Below are 25,217 nucleotides of genomic sequence, written 5' to 3'. Positions count from 1 at the left end.
GGACTGGACTAGATGGCTTCAATTCAGATGGTGCTGAAAGTATCAGGGATGACTTGCAGATTAGACATCAGGGAAAGAATGCTAATTAGGAGGGTAGTGCAGTACAAAGTATGTTAATTAGGAGGGTAATGCAGTACTGGAAGAATTTATCTAAATTGGCCAGGGAATCTCCTTCATTGAAAGTTTTGAAGACAAAGCCACATCTGATTTATCTGTCATTGGCAAAAGTCATGCTTCAAGTCAGAGGCTGGAGTAAATGACTTCCAGAAGTCCCATGCAACCCACATCTTTACTCCTACGATACTGCAATAGCAGTTATTCTTCATAATGCAGTATATATATAAAAAAATTTACTCAATCAAACCAAATTACATATTTATATTTATATATATGTATATATATACTTATATATATATAAATATCATCATCAGCAAACAGAATAATGCTTTTTATCACAAGGGGGTGTCACAGTGCAAAAGCATCACAATCTTTTGCTTATATGGGTGCAAAGCATCCCAATGAGCAGGCAATATTAGTAAAAGAGTGTGGTTTTAGAAGCTTGCTGATTAGTACTTTCAATCATTCCTCTCTGCCAGCTTCCTATGGAATACTGCAAGAATTAAATTCATTTAAATCACAATTGCAAACAGTAGGAAAGCAGAACAACCATCTGTCCATCAGAAAGGGAATATGTTAAACTGTGCATGCTGACCAAAAAAGGGACAATGCACTCACACAAAAAAAGCATTTTCTTTTATTATTTTTAATTCTTATACAAATAGATCACTCATTTTTGACACTGGCTGTAAAGAACACAAGGAAGGAGTGAAATTTGAGGAAATTACTTCCTTAAAAGTTTATTTTGTATCCTAGATGCCTTTCTATAAGTCACAATGTCTTGCAGAAAAGTGGCCTTCAAAAACAATCTCTCAAGAGAGTTCTTCAACGTAAGTACAAAAAAATTTAAAAACATAGTAGCTTTTTTTCAAATTATTCCTTTATCTTCACAGTAATTTAACACAGCATGGAAAACTCGGGACTCCGATACACTTCGTATGAATTTGAACAAGATTTCTCCTATCACTAACATAATTGCTAAAGGAAAAAAATGCTAGAAAAAAACAGTATTTTTCTAAAGCAGTAAGTACTACATCTTGCCTCCTTTCAAATTTCTTATGAGTATTAATGATAAATCATGTTAACTATGAAACTGAAAGAGTACAACTTTCTCCTTGAACCATGTGTACAAAACAGAATTCTATCACATATTTACCACATGAAAATAGTAAACAAAGAGAATGATTATACAAAATGTTAGACTTACATTTTGTGTTTCTTTCAGGCTAACTCTTAACTTAGGTCGAAAGGAACTTTTTGGCTTTCTTCTGGATTCATATACTGCTCTCTTGAAAATCATTACTGACATCTGACACAACGAAAAAAGAAAGTAAATAACTGTGTTATGTGTTCTGTTCATAGATACTGTAACTACTCTACCTGTTCATAATAAATTGCAGAATTATACCTTTAGAGTGGCCTCTTTAAAAATCTTCTTTGTCTCTGAATTTTCCAGTGATGAACTGATATTTTCTAATTGCTTCAGTTCATCAATTTTAATCAGACCACGGCGAGCAAACACCTGTCCAATGTATTAAAAAAAAATAAATTACACTCTGTTTTCATATTCTTTATGTTGGTATTTAATTTTAGAATCATATCATTCTTGAATTCAGACAACTGCAAAGAGCTGTAATGAAAGCCAGGTCATCAAAAATTGAAAAGGAGAATAAAACCTTCACAACACATCTTTTGTATCTATGCATAGGGGCTGGGAACTACGTAATGCTAGAAGTTTATGACTATAATTATACTACAAAGTACTATTGCATTTAACTTTAAAATTGATTACTCATGTACATGTGGCAACACATCTCCAATTTGCAGTTAAATTTTGGAATACAGGCAGAACTCTAAATACATAAAATCTGATAATAAGCAGGATGTGTAATCTAGGAATTATATATAAATATTTATTTCCCATCTGATTGCATCTGGAATGCTATGTATAGTAAATCAGGATACCTCTCCATGAATGCCGACTTGACAATCAAAATAACACTGAGAAACTGCAGTATATAGGGTGGCTCTCCATGTCAAATAATGTACAGATAAGAGTGGAACAGATGATTCCATACATATACTGGCCCACAGTAAGTATTCCAGAACCTGTATTGATGAAATACAGCTTTAAACTGCATGCATTTTAAACTCCATAAATATACAAAAAGGACACATACAAACATTTATCCTCACCTGGTAGGACAAATTAAAACAGGAAAATAAAAATCACAGAAATTGTATTAATTTTTAACATGTGTTATTGACTGCAAAGCATTCCTTCTCCATATTATTGGGGGTTTTTTCTCATTTGAATCCGTGGTCAAAGATTACATTTTAGTCTCCAAGCTACCTTAACCACTCCAGTTCACTATAGTCTTGCCACCAGAGGTCCTGCTCTGTCTCATCTGCTCTTGAGAGTTCTCCCTCTCCTTTGTGTCAACTCTAGCAATCATTTTTTTCTAAGTTTGTTTCCAAACAGATCAGTGAGCTCATTTGGGATGCAATGGAGTCGGCCTTCTTTGGTTACAGCCTGCACTTAGATCAATCTACAACCACAGAACTACAGTATCAGCTCTTAACTTTACGGTCAACATAGTCATTGCAGCAGTCTAATTTTAAGAATTAGTCCTGCTAAATTGACTGAACAATATCTTCCCCTTGTATTTTCTTTGGGTCAGCTGTTTCCTGAGGTACACAAAATACGCACAGCCATAGTCCTAAATTAAGTCAATATACAGATTTTCTTCTTGTCTGAATTGAAAGAACCTGAAATGCCTATGATCAGTTCCTTTGTTACCCGTACAGTAAAAGCTTGAATATGTTAAAGGAGGTGCTAAATCACTTCAGAGTTCAATAAAAGATGGTCAAAGCGAAAAAATCTTTCCTGCTTGATGAAAGATTGATATAAACAACAGATAAGAAAATATACTGAATCGAGGCTGAGTCAGACTCTGTTCAAGTTTTAGGGGAAAAAGCTAAAGCTAAGACAAATAAAAACTGCATTCCTGATTAAAAAGAAAAGGGCGGGGGCTGGGGGAGGTCATTTTTATCAAGTATTTACAACTAACAACCTAGCCACCAGGTGTCAGTACATTTCCACTTTTATGAAACAAAAGACCAACTTTTTTTATTTTATACAGTTCCCTGAAAAAAAAAAAAAAAAAGCACCTAGAGCCCTTTGAAACAGTCTAACATAACCCATCTCAAAGACCAGCAAGACATCATGCTGGGTTCTATTCCACAACCAAGGAAGGAGCAGAGCCATAAAGGCCTGAGGGCTTAGAAATTGGCCATTTTGCAACATAGACATTTTATTCCCTTGTGACAAAGTGCTACTATTGGCAATGACAATGAAATTGACATCTCACAGCACAGTGTTACGTAAAATACAGGTGCATTTTCCAGTCTTCTGTAAATTTTTCAAAGGTTTCTATTTACTTTGCCATACCTTAGCAGACTGACCTCTCGTCATCAAATGTCTGCATATGGTGTAAATATGAATAGTGCCTGCAAAAGAAAATCAGTAAAAAAAAATCAGGTATATTCTCTGATCCTACAGGAAATTTTTTATGCTAACCAAATGAAACTTTTTCTTAGTATCTGGGTTATATCCAGAGGATGAAAAATGAACTAGTAATTTTTCTATAACTACTTTTAAATCAGAGAAGCCATTGAATTCTTACACAGTATTAGCTTAAAAAATACCTACATGATGAAGTAGTATCATAAAAGAATCAAATCTTAAAAATCCACTATATTGAATTTTTATTAAATAACTGAGAGAAAAATCTAATTTTTATCCTCAAATGCCAGTCCCTTTAAAAAATATATTACCTCTCCTCACAGACCTTATGTGATTCTTTTAGTCTGTCATGGCACTGTCCCAGCAGACAACACCACTATTACATGATGTTAAGTTCAATAAGTGAAATGAAGACAATCGATTGAGGACAGAATTTTCAAAAGCATCAAACTGACTTACAAATAAAATCCTGTCAAAAAATGAATTTAGACTATGTCTAAAAGGTGAATTTCAAAGTATAAAGAAGTATAAAAGACACTGAAGTTCTGAGAGGGTGAAGTCTTTTCTTCTGCTGTAAGAATGTTCAGAAAGGGACACCTGTGGCAGTGGGAGGCCTCACAATGTCAACTGTCACAGCTAGAAGGGTTTTATTATCCCAGTAAGTAAGAATTGAAGAGGCATTAGGAAGATAGTTTTTTATCAGCCTAATGTGTAATGAGGCACAAAATCTATTGCAGACATCGCAGAAAAATACTCAGGAACTGGGAAGAATTGGATTTATCACCCAACATATATTTCTAATCATATAAGACTATTAGCTAGGTTTGGTACAGAGGCCTGTCCCACACACAGGGAGTGGGACTTAAGAATTGCAAGTAAGTATATTTTAATTTTAATTCTTCTCCCACAGAAAGACAAAAACCACACCTCAAAAGTAGGGACTGAAGGAAACGGCAGTCCCAGCAAAACAAAAGGATAAGAATTTTGACCAGTTGTAGCTCAAAGAAAGTAAATGTTCCAAAATTAAATTAAAACCACATGATGTCTTCAATTTATATTGCAACAACTGATCATAGCAGAACAAATTAATAATAGTGTTTTGACTAAATAACATTGCCTTTCAAAGCAACAAGATACTGTTGTTGTTCTTGAAATAAAGATCTTTATATACCATTCTCTGTGTATCTAATTCATGGAAGTTTCATTTTTTCCTCATCTTTTTCTCTAATTCAATCATTTATAAGTGGCACACTAAAATCACATGCAGAGATATTCAAATTCTCAAATGTCATATGGTATTTTTTATAATAGTTTCATTATTAACTCCAGCCTTAAAGATCATTTAGAAAAAGTACAAAGATGTAATGTCATCGACAGTCATTTTCTACTCTTAGATCTGCAATTCCCTTTAAAAACAAATGAACAAACAAACCCATTAACACAAACAATTTATTAACAGAAAATCTTATGAGATTTTTTTTTAAATCAGGGTTCACTCAAAGAAACTCTTATTATACTGTTAGATTTCGTTTTATTAGTACGCTTACCACATGATGAAAAAGCTATTACTTTTACAGCTGTATATCTGAAAAAGACACACTGTGTAGAAACTTCAATTTAAAAATGCCTTATTTTAGGGGAAAAAAAAGCCTACTGCAATTGAAGACTAACTAGAGATTTATTTATGACCCTTCTGTTGACCATAAAGAATATGTATAAGTTTCCCTCCACAGGTTTGCTTAGCAAAGAAATGTAAATGCAAAGCCTGAGGTACCATTGTAGATAAGCCAACACAAATTCTCCTGAGGTAGAGCCACTTGCATAGTAACTCGTAATGAGGACAAGACGTTGAAACAAGTCTTCAGGGACTCTTGATTCTGGAGATTTCTGTCACTGCTGCAAACCAGCTGATAAATGCAAACATTCCTCTCTTGCAAAGCATGGAACTAAAAGGTATGGAAACATGTAAAATTAATATACATAGTTAAAATACATACGTCAATTTGTATATCAGCCAACAAAATGGCGCATATTAAAAGATCAAGCATACAAGGGAAAAAAAAAATGATGTGACATTGAAATAAGAATTAGAACACGGGGAAAGTGCTAAAGTTTTAAAGTTGCTGTACCATTAGCCTGAGTCAGGTTCCACTGCGTCACAGGATGAAAATGCATCTAGTGCCCTAGGGCTGCTGAAAGGGGCATAGGGAAAAAGGGTAAATGAGGCATTAAAATTATATTCAAACAATCCAGTTTTAATTCTTGGTTTCTCTGTATATGTCCTCTCTAAATTAAAGCAAGTCTTAACTCTTCTGTACTTTATTTTTCCATCTGTATCACAGAGACGATATTTCTCACTCTCATTACTTTTCTACAGATGCATTGCTCCTTCTCTTCCTAGTAAAACCTAACAAAGTGAGCTCACTCTTGTCTGGAGTTCAGCATCATCTGAACAAACCAACATGTGAGAAAATGAGCTAAGTGGAACATGGGCAGTCAGTAGCTATCAACCTCTCAGAAACCTACTAACCTGATAATACTTGGAATTATGTGGTTTTTTTGCAGTTAAGTCACTGAAATTGGAAGTTTCAAGCCCTGGAACTCTGTTTCTGCAATTTCCCTGGTGTTACATAAAAAAATAAGTACTAGTTGCAGAAATATGGCACATAAAGCCTTTAGATTAAATCATCTGACACATTATCATTATCCATTTCCAACTTCAGAGATCATTGTCAAACTAGATTCCATATCTAAAAATTAGGGATATCTCAGTGTCTAAAGGGTAAGTTATAGAACAGGCAATTTAGTATAGACTCATAATAACATCTGGCACTATGACTGGTTCTAGGTCTAGGCAGACATATAGAAAACAGGAGAAACCACCTCTGGAGCTTCAAATATATTTACAAAGCATTTTTTTTCAATCAAAATAAAATGGGTTAACATAGTCTTTCATAATGTTCTCTCTAGGAAGCTGAACTATTTTTGAAAGGCAATAAAACAATACAAACAATGTATCTCTTCTGTCATGGTATCTGTTTCTAGCTTTTAAGCAAACTGTTTGCTTTTTCTCATACTAACCACCTATTTACAATCTAACTCTGACTAGAGCAATATGAATGTTATTAGCTCAATACATGGGAGATGTCTATGATTTCCTTCTGTTGTTCTTTATCACAGAATAACTTAGTTTCTTTTTAAGTATCCACCATGTACTGAAAATAGAGCTTTTCAGCAAAGATCTGCTTATGAGAAAATCTAATATGTTTTCAGCATTCCCCCTATACCTACTAAATACTTTCTTCCATGGATAACAAATGACAAATGGCAAGTCCCTACCTTGATAAGCAATTAACACAAAAGGATACCAACATGCTTTAGAGGTCACAGTTTCCCAGAGCTCAGAAGACTTATAAAACTATTCAGCATTCTGCCTTTTTTCATAGTGAGCAAGTAAACTATTGATAGTAATGCAGTCCTGCTTTTTTACTATGTCATGAGGGTTTTTTACATGTAATATTTTTGCACATTTATGGTACAAATGGCAATGTTTTAATTCTCCTGCAACTGTGCCCAGTTCTTAGATCACATCATACAAATATGTACAACTGCAGGACATTTATCAATTTTGCCCAGAGTCTGATTCAGACAGTGGTTCATAGCAACTATTTCAGAGCAAAAACTGCTGTAGACCATTGCAGAATAACCTGTTCAGAGAAAATTGTCTTTTTGACATCAGGCTGATAATGGCTGGCTTATGCCACAAAAGCATAAGCACTTAAATCCTCTTAAAAATGTACACCAACTCTGGATGTTCACATCACACATATGACTATTAAATCTTAATACAACCTATACAGACAAACTATTAAAGATTAGTTAATATTAATATTTAATTAACATGAAGTACATTTGTGGAGAATAAAACAGGCTACTTATTTTTAATCTGTGCATGTCTTGGAAAAAAACAAAAACAACAATAACAACAGCAAAAATAAACACCACACAACCTACCGTATGTGCTGCCTTTTTGTCTCTAATACCATTTGGAAAAAAGGTGGATTTAAATTGATGCACATCATCTACGATATCATCAAGGTTTACAGAAACAAACTGCTGAAGGTATCTTCCATAGCACTGTAGAAGTGCCAACTTATATTCCTGAAGAACAAATAATATGTTATTTTTACAGTTGGTACATTATATTTCTATTTCCGTTAAACATGTGCTATTTTTTATTAACTTTATGTAAAAAAGTACTGATGCAAAAGAGCAGCCAAAAATAAAACACTGAAGTTTCATACATTCAGCAATGTAATTTCTAATGTGGACACTCAGCATATGAAAGGTTGAAGTATTTAAAAGATCTTGTGGTTTGAGAGTTTCTGTTTATTTTAATCATAAATATGACATATAAGAGAACAATTGTAAAATACTATTTCAGGCTAATATAATAAACTCAAAAGGTTCCCGGAATGTCCTGCAGCTTTGTAACAGTAATGATAATGATACTACACTTCTGAGAAATGTGCTTCATAATGCAGAACTTTATAAACAACATACAGACATCATCACTTTTCTCCCCCCTGTTTCCTTGATGCCAAAGCCTTTTTTTTTTCAATAAAAGTAAGTTCCTATCAGAAATCAACCACTTCAGAATAAGATGCACTAAAAAATAATGAAACAAGTGACAACCAGAATTTACACATGGCCAAGAAGTCAGCATTAATAGATGAGAAATTGCCACTGGGTCTTTAAGAACTGTTAACGAACAGGATGTTGAGCTTTACATCTCATTCAAAATAGAGCTCCCCAGCAGCATGTTGAACCGCTCTAACATCATGCTGAGACTGTGGTTCAGCTCTGACTCAGCTGTGGAAGTGCCACCTACTGAATCACCTCCACCACTTCCTGCAGCAAAGACTGGTTAGAGCTTTCTCTACCAGCTCCACTAATTCTAGCACACACACACACTCTAGTCGTGATAAATTCTGGGGAAAAAAAGTAACTAATTTGTATTTATAACAATGATCCTTTAATGTTTAATCACATTCAGAAGTATTTCCTTGCACCTACTTTTTTCAGTATAAATTCCTATTACCACAGTAACACCCTGAATTTTTAATCATCTGAGGAGTCTAATTCACATGGCCCTCTTGTCCTCTTTGCTGCATGAAAGCAGCAGCCACACACAGAAACATTTACTTGCCGTGGACCTCTATGGCCAGTCGATCACTTGTGTAAACTAATACATAGGTTCAGACTGTGGTAACTATTAGAATCTGAAGCCATGGATCAGAACTCCATTAAGTGAGTAACTAATATATAGCAAAAAGGCAATTTATGTCCCAGACAGTTTACAATATAAGACCAGAGGTAACAGGCGGATACAAGGAGAGAGGGAAGGGACAAAAGTGAGTCAGTACTGATCAGTATGATGACTAATGGGGTAACTAATTTCCAGATACATGACGTAATGAATTCAGGTGTGTCCTAAAAGATAAACAGTAGATATATAATAGGAAGGAATCTGAAGTGAGAAAGTATTAAAAAAATAGCAGGAAGAGAGAAAGTTAAGTTGGTGCTTACCTCTTGAGTACCCATATTCAATAATTCATTTTTAAAGACTATGCATCATTAAGTATTATATAACATAAAGGCAGATTCAAGCTAGCGGTTTTCAAATAGGAGCCAAGAGAGTTACTTATGGAATATGTTCTAGCCCATCTATCACAGAGCTTGATGTTAAGCTACATTCATCTTTCCAGTAATGCATTGAAATTTGTAATTAACTTCCATCTCATGTTGTTTCTTTTTTATTTTCTTCAGGGAAAAAAAGTGGATAGAATGAAAACCAAGTTTATAAAGTCAAAGAAATGCACCTAAAAATGGAATTTCCAAAGAGAGCTCACTTCAGATTTTTAGGCTGGCCAGCAAACAACTTTTTCAACAACATTGATAACTTTACCTTTCCTGTAGAAAAACACATTAGAGTACTGAAGATGCAAGCAGAAGTCTTTACTCAGAATTCTATATTATTTTTAGGCAATCTCTGTCCAGGTCATTTAGGATCTTGAAGATAAGGACCAAATTACCATATCTGAGTTATGCTATGGGAAGCCAATAGAAAGTACACAGAGCAGGATTTGATGCGTTTGAAATAACCTTACTGAGTATGCTGTGAGAGCAGCAGTTCCCAAGCACTAAAAGCTCAATATGATATTCTGATCAATTCTTAAGGCCCAGAAGGGAGGAAAACTTGAAGAAAACATGAAGAAAACATTAACATCACCTAGGAATTGCCTAGGCAGTGAAGACTTTATTAACAAATGCAGTTATTCAAGCTTCCTTGAGAACTTCAGAGTACTTCTAAAACTATACCATGAGCATATACCTTCAATTATAACAGCTCCACAGTTATGGACTCTTCTATATGCCTTCTTCAACCTAGCAGTCAGAGCTGAGTGCTGCTGAAGTTCAGCTTCAGCTTTTGCTGTTCTTTAGGGAGGAGACATGTCACTTCTGCCAAGTCTTTAGGGCAGATGCAGTAAAGGGTACATATATAAGATTTTGTAAGATCTGTGTGATACTCAACCTTTGTTCAGTTCTGCAGAAAAGCTCACCTAGTAACCATACATATATGCTTTCCATAAATAGCATTTATCCTTGCTAGATTCCATAAGCAAATGGCATAACAGTGGAAGAACAGTTCCACAGAATGCATTCCTCCAAAATATGGCACCTCAAACTATCCTGATACATTTCCAATTATGCCCTCTTCTTTTATAGGTGAAAATAGGGAATTGAATAGTGTCATATACTGCAGAGAAGGAAAAAGAGTGAATCTGGGTGACAACTGTCATTTAACTGCTTTCCTAATGCAAAAGTCAAGAGACTGTTCTTTAAAATTATTTTCAGTTTAAACACAATATCAGTTATCTGTTTTTCTTTCCAGCATGGAAGGGAATTTAAATTTAATACTCCCATTCTGAAAAAAAAAAAAAATACAAACTTGGTTTAATCTATTTTTTTATTCCCATTATGTTCAAAAAATAAGTAGAGGTTACAGAAACTCTTCCAAAAGCACATAAAAATTCTATTAATAAATTATAGACTTTTGTTAACTTTTGCGCTATAAATATAATTTTTCTGTTACAAAATTTTTCTATTACAAAACTCTGTGTCTGAAATAGGCCTGAAAGACTGAAGGACATAGTTAAAATACATACTTGACTGTCTCATAGTACAGACATGCTAAATAACCAGAGTTTTAAGTTAGGAAAGTACTATTGACCAAATAAATATCTTCAAATACGTTAGTAGCTAAAAGTAGAAAAATCCACTGATGGATCATTACAAGCACAAAATCACACTAAGCAGAGAGCACCTATTTAGGAGCTGTCCTTTAGTCTAAATTATGCTAATTCTCTACAGACTTTAGGTGTATTTTATAAAGCAACTTTTCAACTACTGAACTTTCATAATAAATTAACCGACAATTCTGTAATCCTCAGTATTTCTGCTTCACAACTGTATCACTCAAGATCACACACCCTTCTTCAATCCTAAAAGGAATTACTTGCAGCTAGCTTTCAACTGTACATCTTTGACCTGCTTCTAAGTGTTGTTTAGTAAATACCCTTGAAAGCCTCAGATTTTATGACATGATCGTCTGACATAAATATCATTGAGGTAATAAGTGGCACACCTTTGAGGGCTATTTTCCCAGCAGACACAAAGGACAAATATTATATAAGAACATAACATAAAAACAATCTTATTGAGTCAGCCCAATAGTTACTAGCCCAGTATCCCATCTCCAACAGTAGCCAGTAAAGGCTGACTAGGTAAGAGCATAAAAATAGAGTTATCATGCAGCAAAACATGCTCCAAATACTCTTAAAGTCTTCAACAATCAAGCTCCTGAATCTTTTTTAGTTGAGTTTTACCATTTTTGAGGAGACCAGAAGTGCACATAGAATCCAAGACGCAAGGGGATCATTGATACATATAGTTGTATAATGTGTAATTGCACCCTGCTTTTTGTTCTCTGTTCCCCTCCTGACAATTCTTTACATTGATGCGTGGTTAACTGAGCACCGAGTTGATATGTCAGTGGAACAAACCACCACTGCCCTATCATTGTCGATTTGTACTTAAGCAGCATCTATAGGCACAGACAGATATTGTACTCTACCATGCTGAAACATTAAACAAATATTAAAGAAGGACTTCGGGGTGTTTAAAAAGGCAATGGGTGCACAGGAAATAGAGATATAGAAAATATATCAAAAGATCAAGGCAATTTTACAATAAGCAAGAGATACAAGTCATCACTTTCATTGGAATTATTTTGTAAAAGTTTTCACTACTTTCTAAATAGCTTTCAGTAAAATATGGTTAAAAATTAAAGTAGCATAGAAACATAATGAAACAAATACTGTGACTGAGCCTTCTCTGTTTTCAAATGACTTACTTTGATCTGAGCAAGAGAATCACCAACTTTCAGAAGTTTTTCATTGTAATACCACTCTGGCAGTCGAGGCTTATATTTGACCCAAATATTAAACAGAGTATTTGCTCTAAAAAAGATACAGGAGGAAAGATTTCAGATTAAACTGGCAGTAGGCCTGTCACAACAAGTAAACAAATCAGGAAAACTTCAAATTGTGAAAACTCCTTTCTTCCAAATCTGTTTGAACCTCTACATATTTCAAAACAAGGGATTATTACAACTGGATGTAGCAGACAGCGAAGGACATTTCTGGGTTTCATTTCTGTCACCAGTTTTTATCATACATTTAAAGTAGGATGAATTTTCTCCTGTGTAAATTCTTATTAAAATGTCTTAGCATTAATCACCTTGCATTGTTCTAACATGGTCGTAAGTGGACGACCTGTCCCACCTTTCGGCTTGTATTTGAGAGATTCTGTTTGAAGAAACAATTTGATATTTTAAAGAAACTCAGTGGATTACAGATCACAGCAATTTTTTGACTGGCATCTACAAACGTTAAGAACAGGAAAAAAGATCCCAAAATAACACTGTATGTCAGGTAGCAACAAACTTAGGAATGGTTATCCCTAGAATAAAACACAAAGCTATAGAGTATATAGAGCTATAGAACATAGAACTACAGAGCCTGAGGTATATAGACTTATACCATGAATCCCAACAGAAGAAAGTCATTAGCCTCTAGCATGAATTGCTTTTGGTGTGAAATGTTCAGGAATTTTAAATCATAAAGGGTAGGATTCAGAAAGAAGCAAATGACAAATTTGTTAAAATATAAAGGATTTTATGGCAATAGTTGCAATGTTCTTCTGTTGCCTCTGCCTGTTATTCCAGCCACAGTTGTCATCGAAGATGACTCTGTGTAACAAATCACTTATTTGGCTGAACCAGCAAGCCACCCAGTAACTGGCTCTGAGCAGTTTGGCTGCTCTACAGAGGAACTGACTACATCACACCAGTATTCTAGTCCCTACTGATTGCTGTTTGATGCCCTCATGTGTACAACTTTCCCACCCCAGACTTCTTGAAGAAAGCTATATTCAAACTGGAAAACAATAATTGATCAGTCAGACTGATAACAAGCACAGGGATTTTTCAGAGAAAAATCCTCTTACCTAATTATTAATATAATAGTATTGGCAGTGTTCACAGTGTCAAGCATTTCTTACATTTATTCTCTTAACAAATCCCTTGTACAGAAACCTCAGCAAAAGGGTGCCTTGTGAAACCACAACAGCTGAATTATTCATAGGTAGCAATTTATGAGGAAGGAAAACAACTGAAGATAGTGGAATTAATGTTTTCAAATAACCTTCTAGCTGAATTCTCACATGTAAACCTTGTGCTTGTTCACTGGTATGTAGCTGGAGCTTTTCAGTCTCTTAAGACAGTGACTGTAGATTAGAATGCAACACACTTTCTTAAGCCATTTTCTGACATTCAGAGACCTGGAATCCATTCCTACAGTCTCTCAGACACCTCTTCATTTCAGCTTATAAGACTCACAATAAAAAAAGCACAATAAGTAACGTCATTTTTTCCACACAGAAGGCTGCAAGCCACCTTCACAATTCAAGGTGAAACAGATGGCTGTATGAGAAACCTGTCAAAATCATCTTTACACCAAAGAATTACAACAATCATAATCCTTTTTTTCTTAAAGTGTCATCTCAGCATAATTCTCAGTTCTTGAAAGTAAGCAGCAAAGAAATAAGTAGGACATTCTAGAGGTGTATCCTAAAGGAAAAATGCAGTAACAGCACAAAGTAGGCCAAAAGCAACAATCTGAATAAAGTGTTATAAGGCATTATGTTTTTAAAGGCAACCATAGCCTGGCCTAATGAAGAGCACCTTCTAAACGGGGAATGAGTCCCTCCTGGTCAATCCATAAGCAATTAACAGCCTGGGTGGCTACTGATTTCTTATGCTGAGAGAAGGCTACCAGTCTGGTTAGTAGGGAAAAATCTGCAGAGGCTCCAAAGTGAAGGAATCTGTCAGGCGTCCAAGCAGTTCCCTTGGACTACCAAGGGAAGAAGCTTAGGAAGAGACTTCCAGATTTCAAGAGGTTTAATGGATGCTTCTGGGGGGGTGGGGTGGGGAAAAGAAGTAATTTCCAGGTTGTAAGGCTGTAAAGTAACTGAAGTTAAGAATGACTGTGGATAAAGTTCTGGAAGGTGAGACTAATAAACTTCTTTACAACTGATCAACTGGAAAGTGCCCAATGAGTATCAAGTTCTGTTTTGAATGCTTATATTAACAAATAATATTCTTAGATGTAATTAATGACTAACAGGTCCATAATAAACTAGTTTAGTAAAGTAGTGACAAATCTGACTAGACTTTCAACTCCAATGGGAAGATTAAGGTAAATGGTATCTGCTACAATGCTATGACTAAATACAAGTGAGCTCATGACACAGGAATGTCTCTTTGACACAGACAAAGGAGGAGAGTGAGACACTGCCCAAACAGCTCATCAGCCTTTCCTTTAAACAGGCTGTAGGACACGAGAATAACAAGTTAAGCAAGTGAATTATCAAAAAAAATAAGGGGCTGTTAGAGCTCAGAGGTGAAGTTTCTTTATTTCCAATCACTCCAGGAACAATAAAAAAATTCCCTAAGGTCAACCCATAATAGTGTGCACAGAGTAACGTCCACATGGCAAAAGTCCACTTCTGGGCCAAAAGGCTTTGTTACAGGTAGGAAAGGATTCTCTGACACTGATCAAAAGGTGTCTTACTAAAAAGGGAGGCTAAACCACAGAACATGAGATCAAATGATTGCCTTGAACTATTGATTTTATGGCCCCACTGCCAGAGAAAAGGGGTAAAACAACTTCTCTTTCAGCTGGGGAAAAAATACTTTTGATTGCCACTTCTGATTGAAAAGACTCATGCTTCCAGCACAGGGCAAGTCCTCAGTAATTTTTATTTCTTACATTTGAACATTTTAAGTGCCTAAATTATGGCCTTAGTGTTGACTTATCAACACCAAAGGCTGATAGCATTGGAGGAATGAAGCTGACAATTTTCTTTTTCTACAGTGAACATACTTGCCATGTGGAAGCTGGTTTTCTTGCTCCTCTAATAACAAGAACACTTTGATCTTAACCCATGCCAGGAAAAGTAGCTTGACAAATGACACAAGAAGTCTTCAGAGCATTTAGGAAAGTATCTGTAATAGCCATTACCTTCAGAAATTCTTGGGAACAACTACACTAGGGCTGGTTCTGCAAGCAGCACACACTATAATTTTGAGTTATCAAACAGTGAGGGGCAAGGGAGGAACAACCCTGAAATTTCACAACACAAATAAATACCCATGGCTTTGCTAGCTGCCTGAACATATGCTAATAATCAGAATTCTAGTCTTCTACCTCTGTACTGCCTCTATACAAAAGAATGCCAGAGGACGAAGAGCTACTGGGAACTTCACGTTACACAACATTCTCAATGACCTGGAATTTTGGCATGGATCATCACTACCAGTGACTTCTGGGAGCAAGACCCAGGCAGCAATCATTTTCATCTCTGTGAGGAATACTGCAGGATTCTTTGGATGAGGGAATGCTCTCATGCCAACTGAGTTATGTATGGACATCGGTCACATCCACAAAATACCAGTTTGAACAAGACAGAGCCTACTCAGGTCAAAATACTCCAAAGGGTAAAGAAAGGTTTGGAGACACCATTCAGAAAAACTGATTACTTGTCATGACATTAGCAAACAGATCAGAATCAGCATGCCCAACTCCCAACCAGAAGATACAATGAATGTGAAGAAGATACAATTAATGTCTTCATTATCAGCAATTTTGGTGGTGGGTGAAGCGGCTGAGTGGCAGTCCTTCCTCTAAGCAGCCTAGAGGGGATAACTTTCCCAGTAAGAATACAGATCAGCTAAAGCAAAAAAAGGTCTGAAGCTATAAATCAGAAGATTAAAAATAGCAAAGCACTGAAACCAGCTGCTGAAGCAATACAAAAGGCCAACATATGGAGATTCAAAACACTAGAGGCAAAAGCCTGGAGACTGCTACCTGTACGATAGACCTAGCCCTATACCTGAGGATGAGTATGCCACATAAACACATTAGAAATCCAGATGACTTAGAAATTGAAAGATCTCCCGTGCAGACAAATGCCAGGCTGCAGAATCTGAGTACCTCCTAAAAATGTATACAGCTCCTTTAGAGAATAGTCATTTGTAGACTACACCAAGGGAAGCACCAAGTGAAATACACAAGGATAGAAGCTGCACTTAAGTGATAAGCTAACCACCCTCTAACCTAACTCCTGTGCTGGTTTTGAATGAAATTTGGATAACCTGGGAAACTTTCATTTTTTTCATATTAAAGACCTGTAAATTCAGAATTGAACACTGCTCAGATAATAATGATAGAAAATCAACCATTTACCTTAAAAGAAGCAGTTGAACTTTTATCTCATAATGTAGGGAGAGCTACATGAGAAATGTACAGTCTATTATATAAAAGATATATGCATGCACTATGAATCACACACCGATCCCAGTTGCTCTGTCTTAACTCCATTACAAAATCTAGATTTATGCATACCCACAGATATGCATCTATGCGAGCAAACAAATATGCACAATTATATTTGCCATATGCTCAGCCTGTATGTATGTGTATAAAAATATACCAATGTAGACGAAGAAGTATGCACAAAAGGAGCTGTGTGGTGTTATCCTCATGTAGCCCTACTGTGAGCACCATCTTTTAGAGGAATGTACATGCCCACACGTATTCACCCTCGCGCCCGGCAGCACATGTTGCTGGGCTGCCAGTTCCTCCAGGACTGTGGAGGGATTTTCTTACCAGAAAGCTCAAGGCAGCTCCGATCCAGACAACAGTGGGGCTGCCAACTTCCACAACACCTTGTGCCTTTTTTTTTCTCCCTAAAGCATTAACTTCTAGGAAGTGCGGGAAAAGGTGTTCGGATTTTGGAGGATTTTTAATTAAAACCAAACCAAACCAACCTCAAAACACAAAAACCAAACCAACCAACCAAAAACAACACCTAAAAACAAACAAACAAAAAAATTGTGTGGAGTGTTTTGGCACACTTCTTGAGCGCCTAGGCCAGGTGAACAATCAAGGGGAGCGGGAGGGAAGGGGTTTCCCGGCCTGTGGGATGCAGCGTGAGGAGGGAGCCGGGAAGGACAGAAGGGTCGCGGCGGGCACCCCGGCGGTGCCCGGCAGGCCGAGAACAGGAGGCCCGCGGAAAGACCCCGTGGGGCGGCCGAGTGGAAGGGGCTGGAGCAGGAGGGAGAGGGATTTGAGGCCGGCGCAGGTGGGAACGACAAGGGGCTCCCGGAACAGGTGGCGACGCGGGTGCGGTGGCGCAGCCCCTACCCGCGGCGGTGCAGGTCGTGCTGTTGCGGCTTGGCCCCCGCCGCGCCCCCCAGCCGCCGCAGAGAGCCCAGGACGTCCCGCAGCTCGGCCTCGAAGCTGTCCAACACGGGGTTGCCCGGCGCCACGGACCCGAAGAAAGCGGCTGGTAGGGGCTGCGGGACCGGGAATGGCGGCCCGGCGGGTTCCGCCATGATCCGGCCCGGCCGCGCTGGGAACGCGCCGACGTCGCCAGGCAACGGCCTCGGGCAACGGCCCCGCCGGGCGCGCAGGGCCGGCGGCCCTGGAGGCTCCCGGGCCGGGCTGAGCGCTGACACCGCCCCGCTGAGCCCCCGCTCCGGGAATCTGCCTTCACCCCTCGGAGACGGGCTTTTCGGCTCAGGGGTCGGGTTGTAGCCCCTGCGGCGAGTGAGGGAGCTCACCAGGCCGAACGGGTATGAGACCTCTCTCTGACAGGCTGAAGGGCATTTTTCTCCCACCGAGGCTGCGCGCTGCCGTGGGGCCGCTGGAGAAGTTTGATGGGCAAAGAATCACAGAATCCCAGAAAGACAGGAATTGGAAGGGACCTCGAAAGATCATCCAGTCCAATCCCCCTGGCGGAGCAGGAACACCTAGATGAGGTTACACAGGAAACCATCCAGGTGGGTTTTGAATGTCTCCAGAGGAGACTCCACAACCTCCCTGGGCAGCCTGTTCCCGTGCTCTGTTACCCTTACTGAGAAGAAGTTTCTTCTCAAATTTAAATGGAACCTCCTGTGTTCCAGTTTATACCCATTGCCCCTTGTCCTATCATTGGTTGTCACCGAGAGGAGCCTGGCTCCATCCTCCTGACACTCACCTTTTGTATATTTATAAACATTAATAGGGTCACCCCTCAGTCTTCTCCAAGTTAAAGAGTCCCAGCTCCCTCAGCCTTTCCTCATAAGGGAGATGCTCCACTCCCTTAATCATTCCTGTGTAGCCTCATATAGGTGCTCCTCTCACAGGGGAATTGGACTAATTGATCTTTCGAGGTCCCTTCCAATCCCTAACATTCTATGATTCTGGGCTAACCGTCTAAATCTATTAAAAGAAAAGGTGGCAAACTGGGAAACCCCCAAGCTGTATTCATCGATGTTACAGGAGGTGGCCATAGCAAACAATTTGTTTTCAAGTTCTTTATAGGCATTATGGCAAAAGGGTTTGGGAGGGACCTGAAGGAAACGATCTGCGTGGCCTTACTCATTGTCATGATGAGCATAAGGGACAGCTTACTTGAAAAATGAAAGTGAAAGCTTGGAAATGTGGGGAGTGAGCAATGAGCCCCGGCTGCCAGGGCCAGCTGGAGGCTGTTTCTTGACATTGAATGGAAAAGGCTCAACAGGGAGGGGTAAAGCAAAGAAGTATCTGAAAAGTGCATCCAACTAGCTCATAGATGACAGTAAAGGAACTACCCTTTGAATGACCAGAGAGATGTAGCATCGGCATGCTGAATGATGGGAGCCAGAAAATACTGCATTAGCCAGGCCAGAGATAACATGCAGGAATCATTTAGGTACTATGGGGAACATGCGAAAAAAAATCAGTTATGACTAACATGCCTGACTCATTTAACACACTGATTTTGTATTGTTACCTACTGGGAGTTGTGTGGATCCATCACCCAGCAGGTATTGTGTGAGTTGGGAGGGTGTTAGCAGGAATCATTACAGGCAATTCATATGCATGGAATTAATTCTGGTGACAATGGCTATGCATTTAGGTAGGAGCAAATGGCTGAGTGTAAGAGGGAGTGAGTTCTTCAGATTTCTGTGGAGGCAGTAGAAAACAAGCCTGCAATGAAAAGACATGTCACGAAGGTGCTGATGCTGGATTTAGAAGTCACTGGGCACAGAGACGGATTTTATAAGACAACTGAAATATGAGAATTTGGCTTGGAGAGCAATTATTGCTACATTTACAGATTTTGCCTGTGCTTTGCCATGCTAACCAAAGAGCTTCCTGCGATGGATTCCAGATGGGTAATAAACACTGGCCTCTTGTGAAAGGTGGGTTATGCCGCTGTGAGTACTGCTGGTGACATCTGCTTCAAGTCCCTGTGGAGACCTGAGGTAGTTCACTAGATGGTGCTGTATCCTAAAGGGCTGATCCTCGCATTCCCGGGGACGCAGAGTCCTACACTTAAAAAAGCAGCAGTGCCTGGAAGCTTCAAGAGGAACTTGAAAGACTGGCAACGAGATGCTAAGTGAAACTTTGCGTATCTCTAATATTTGGCTAGGAGATGGCGGACTGAATGTAACGTTAGTGGTTTGAATTAGTGTTTCAGCCATAGAAACAAACTGAGTCAAAGAAAACAATAAGAGAAAGGGACTACAGCCATTTCCCAAAGGGGAAGATTACAGAGCTATGTAAAGATAAAGCTTTAAACACTGGGAGATTAAACAGGGCGTAGTTTATCAGCCAGCTCATGAAGAGTGTTCTAAAATTCCTGGTCAGAGTTTGACAGGGACCAAGCACATGCTCCCTGGGAGGTGGAGATTTAGTGTAAGGAGGGCAGTTCTGACCCTCACAGCACCCATGCTGGAAAGCCATGGAGAACCACTGCAAGGAACTACAGTGCAGCGAGCATGATGGCATTTCTGTTATCTCAGTTTTAGATCTCATGATATTGACTCCTATTTTATTGTTCTGGAGAAGACTCAAACTTACATTTCAGATAGTCTCCATCTATCATTTAATGGGTTGAATATTTAATGGATCCAAAATGTCAAAAAGGCTTATAGTCAAACATTTTAACTTCAGAAAGATCATAGATTCTTCAGAAGCCTGCAGTGTGCATAATCTGATGTTTACAGAGAAAAGCTTGGTGTATACAAAACAGTAATAGAGTGATGGCTTTTGAAGTTGCAACCATGATAAGAGAATTTCCTCAAAAAACTGAGTGTGCATATCAGTACCCGTATGATTTGGAAAGCTTATAGCGATTCTTTGAATTACATATGTCCCTACACCCTAAAAATGTGATTTGTTGAGTGGAAGGCTAATGATTTATTCATCGTTGGCAAGTTAACATTTAGATAGTAATCTGAATTACAGTAAAATTAGGGAGAAAGTAGATGAGATTATGGAGAGTGGTCACAGACAGGATCCCAAGAAATGGAACTTAGGTGAATCCATTGACCCAAGCAGAGAGGTCATAGCAACCTGTGATTTAATACCACCAGGTCAGATATGAGGAAGCTGCCTCAGAAACAGAAGGACCCACAAAGGGTTAACTTAATAAAAACCCGTATAGGAAGTGTCTGGCTATAGGGGCAGGAGTATGCTTGAGTTGGAAAGGTGAAAACCTTTGCTGCTAACTCATCAGGCTGCCTGCTTACTTCTCCCGTGGCAGTTCCACTTGTCTGAAGGGCAGTGGAGTTACTAACAGCAAACAAAGGGGGGAAACGCTGCATGATGACAGCAGAGTTAGGCAGGAAGAGTGGCCAGTGGTATCAGGGTACAGAGGCTAAGATAATGTCTGCCCAGCCCTATTTAGTACATCAATCAATGTTTGTTTCCTGTGAGTAATTATGAGATGCATTTTCAGATCCCTTCCTAAGGTGCTTGTCACAAATGAATTTTGGAGTGTATAGATTTTGCAGTTTGACATTCAGAGACAGTGGCTGGCATGGATGCTGTACTACCAGACTTCTGCAGGGTAACTTGACCATTCCCAGACACGAAAGAGCTAAGTTTATGTCATCTTTTCCTTGATACTTTTAAGAAAAAAGTCTGAGCTGAGGTGACTCTGGGCCATTGCTTAGCATCTTCAGGCTGACAGGCTGATGAAGACGTGGGACTTCAAAATAGTGTTTAACATATTTATGGACTAGCATATTCAGAACTGGGATCTGCATTTAGTCTCCTTGTGGTATGCCTGCCTGGTTCTAAGTGCCAGTGAGAATCCAGTTCTCCCCATTTGACTGTCAGTACATTGTTGGATTTACAAAACAGAAGTAACTAGAGAAAGCAGCAGTGGCAGGTATGTGCTGATTCCTATGGAGGAATTCAGTTTATGAATCAGGCAAGAAAGACACGGACAAGGACCAACAGAAAAAAAGAAAGAAGTCTTATATGGCAGTACAGAATTTGCTATTCATATGATACAGGGGAATCAGATATGATGCAAAAGAATAGCCCTAAAGCCAACAGATAGCTGGAAGAGGTGAATTAAGTTGCTGAATCCCAAGAGAATACTTTATAAATGTGATAAAAGTTGTCCAATGAGAGGAGAAAAAGGGAGGACTTGTAACAAGCTTACAGGAGAGGAGCCACTTGCTGGAATTGATGTACCTTTCAAGTAACTGTGTAGGGAGCAGATGTGTGTGTGCAGCAGCCATGTGTGCAAGTTCATTGCTACCTCAGTCTGTGGCACTTGTCTATACCTACAACTGATGAAACAGATATGGGAATACATGGCTTTTAAGGGTAGCTATGAGGGATTATACTGTCATAATTTCCTTCCCATCCTTCTGCCCTTCATGTTTTAGGGCTGTTAGTAGAGCTGCTTATGGCTTACTAATAGTGTCTTTAGACTGAGATGCCTTACTTGCATCTGCCTTTACATTGAAACAGAACTTGTGGATTCCTGACCTTATCTTATTGCTGCCTTTCAATGGAAAAGCTGGTAAGGAGATGAGAGATACAGTCATGTTTTGAAAGCATTTGTATTTTCTCCTGCGCCATGAAGAAACTTGTCCTGAATCAGGAAAGTACATGCCTGACTGCGAAGGTAGAGAAATGTGAGAAGATGGTGGAAATGGCTTATTTAGAACACAATACAGATTGCAGCATTATAAAAGCCCAGCACCTACAGAGCTTCCTAAAGAGGAAGGACAAACAAAGCAGCAGATGAAGCCCTTTACTGAAATGGCAACACGTGTTTGTGAAGTATTCCAGCATTGTTGCTGTCACTGAGCAGTATACAATATTTGTCAAACAATGGAATGGTCCCTCAAGTCTGGAACATGCATTAACACAGTACCTGAAGCTTGTGAATATTTTGACAGTTGATTGTTTTTTTAGATACACCAGAAGCAGATCTCTGACAGTATTAGTGCAAGTGAATGCTAAGAGAAGGAAAACACTGAATTTTTAGCTTAAAAGGGTTCTTGGCTTCCTTTCTGATCTCGTGTGTCAGTGTAGTATGAGGAAGGGAAAAGTGATCAACATGAGAAAGAGCTAGAGCAACTGAGAACTGTGCAACTGCCAGGCTCTTATAAAGCTGTTCAAGTTTGGGGTGACAGTTGTCACTGTGTTTTGGTTGTATCATATGAAAGGTTTCAGTGCCATATTCTAAAGATGAAGTGTAAGTCTTCAAGGTTATAATACAGAAGTAATATTTTTTAAATGTGAATATGAATGTTTACAAAAAGGTTTTCTCAGTTTCTTTTTATCATTAGAGAAATATTCTTAGGCATGTAGATGAATTGAGGTTGAGTTGCAGAAAATGTGTTACATGGAAGAAGTGATCTTGTTCAGTTGATTTTTTTTTTTTCTCCCTGAAAGAAAGTGTAGGACTGTGTAATATTTCTGTGAACAATCTGTGAGATTCGACTCACCCACTCAGGCTGTATTGTTATGCACTGAGTGGGTTAACCAGTCATTTGGGATGGAGATGCAGCAGGTTTTTTATACAGTTGCCTGAGTTTTTAAGAGGTTTAAGTTGAAATACAACAGATTCTGAGATCTGCTTTATGGGCTTAAGTACGTAAGGTAGCATTTCGACACATCAAAGTCCATTAGTGACTTTCCAGAAGATGGGACTATTGCTTTAATGAGATCGTTCACTTAAAATTCCTGTTGTTTTCTTTATTTGATTAAGATATGCTTTATTCCAGTTTACAACTACACTTTACTCAAGCAGATATCAATTAATATAGCTTATTTGGGAATACTTCCAAATATCCCTGTAAATATTTCTTGTGAGGATGTACTAATTTTGATTCACTAGACAGACCATGGAGGTAAACTTCTTGTGTCTGAACTCATAGATCTTCTCTCTGGTCTCAGGAAGCTTTAGATGTTCTTCTAAAGAAGAAGCTACACCTAGGGCTAGTTTAGAGCAATAGTAGCCCAAAACAGTCAAGCACAAAAGCCCTGTAAATCCCTTCCAATCACGAAAAGGTGAAAGTCTAAACAAAATTTTTAGTGATGTGCATGAAAGCTGCATCTTAAGAACATACTAAAAGATTCAAGACACTCTGCTGTATGTACAAAAACCGAGAGAGAGTCCTGAGCTAAAGGCAACATCCAGTTACTGGGTAGAGCGACAGGCATGATAGTTCTGTTTCCTACAGAATGTGAGAAAAGAAGTGGCAGAGATGGAGCACAGAGATGAATTCTGGTTTAGCTACATTCAGCTTAAGCTGATTGGTAGGCATCTAGTAGTTAAGATTTGATTTTGGAAAAAAAGCAGTGACATGTTTTGTTTAAAACCATCCTGTATTTTCTTCATTCCGCGAAGATTCTCTAGACAAACTTGAAATGAGAGCAAGTATAGCCTACTCCAAGAAATAAATTAGTTGTCAAACCCTTCCCAAATCTCTCTTGAAGCCAAATATGACAGTGCATTTTTATTCATATTCTCCTGATGCACATTTGCTGTTATAATTCTGAGCTGCTACAAATGCTGTAGATAGAAATCATCTTGGGCAAATAACACTGCTGTTCGTATCTGTAACTCCTGAGTAGCCAAATGCATCCTTATCATGACACTTTCTCTCTTGTGCATTTGGTCTGGGTGTACTCACAGGATCAAAATAGACTCTTCTGGGAATTAACCACAGGCAACAAACAAAGGGAGACCTAAAATAACCTCATGATGACCTCCAATATTTTTAGATCAATGCATTTCTGTTCATACCATTTCTTATTGGATTACAGTATGAATTTTGAAACTTTTTGGCATCTTTGCTTCCATTTTCCATTCTTATTAGTTACTCACTTGCCAAAATATTTTACTCTAAGGTCAAAGCATTGGCTGATTGAGGATTGTTCAAGCATCTGATAGAAATTGCTTTGGGCAATAGCCTGACCTTGGAAGTCAGCAGCAGAAAATTATGCATTGTGGAAGAGTAGTTATTTGTTGGTTATTAAGCCTTGCTTATTTGAGGAAGTAGAAAAAAATACCTTTGTCTTCACATAGTTATTTGAATATTTCATATTTTTCAACAATACTTTATTATTCTATGTAATTATATTTTCTAGATTATTCTTTCTAATAATATATATCAGTCTGAGCTGTTAGTATATATTATTATCTTGGTATGTATTATTTCTAATATTGATATATGTAATAATGTATACCATTGTGAACTTTTATCTCAGCACTTTAGAATTCTAGAAAATTAATCTTTAAGAACAAGTCGTTGTTTTGCATTAAACATACATGTGGAAAGGTTACATGTCTAGTTTTTAGAACAGTGGGACATGAGCATGTTGGCCTTTTTTCAGTTTAAGTAAAAATTAGAATAATTTATTTTTAGAGAAATTGGTGCTGTTGCCTGATTCTATTTTATGAAATAAAAACTGTCCAGAAACAGGATTGTATGTTTAACAGTATATCTGTGGAAATGCAGATACTGGATCATTAGATCCCTAGTAGGGCTGTAGAAAAAGCTACAATATAAAAAAAGTATAATAGCACTAAGGAAGAGTAAATAGTT

At 38.1% G+C, this 25,217-nt stretch overlaps 1 protein-coding gene across 1 annotated transcript in view; it reads right to left on the bottom strand.

The window, feature by feature from the left end:
- CFAP54 (cilia and flagella associated protein 54) overlaps positions 1-17,776 on the bottom strand; it is a 115,226-nt gene extending 97,450 nt beyond the window's left edge. Inside the window, exons 1-8 of the mRNA XM_071800309.1 lie at positions 17,533-17,776; positions 12,120-12,225; positions 7,658-7,804; positions 5,418-5,589; positions 3,569-3,627; positions 2,083-2,226; positions 1,526-1,639; positions 1,325-1,426 (exon numbers count right to left, since the gene is read on the bottom strand). Coding sequence (XP_071656410.1) covers positions 1,325-1,426; positions 1,526-1,639; positions 2,083-2,226; positions 3,569-3,627; positions 5,418-5,589; positions 7,658-7,804; positions 12,120-12,225; positions 17,533-17,723 — 1,035 coding nt within the window. The 5' untranslated portion in view covers positions 17,724-17,776. The remainder of the gene's footprint in view (positions 1-1,324; positions 1,427-1,525; positions 1,640-2,082; positions 2,227-3,568; positions 3,628-5,417; positions 5,590-7,657; positions 7,805-12,119; positions 12,226-17,532) is intronic.
- Positions 17,777-25,217: the final 7,441 nt, after the last annotated feature.

The sequence above is a fragment of the Patagioenas fasciata genome, chromosome 1 (genome assembly GCF_037038585.1).
Source record: "Patagioenas fasciata isolate bPatFas1 chromosome 1, bPatFas1.hap1, whole genome shotgun sequence".
Taxonomy (NCBI): domain Eukaryota; kingdom Metazoa; phylum Chordata; class Aves; order Columbiformes; family Columbidae; genus Patagioenas; species Patagioenas fasciata.
Note: the sequence above shows the minus strand (reverse complement) of the source record. Positions and strands in the feature narration are given on the sequence as shown.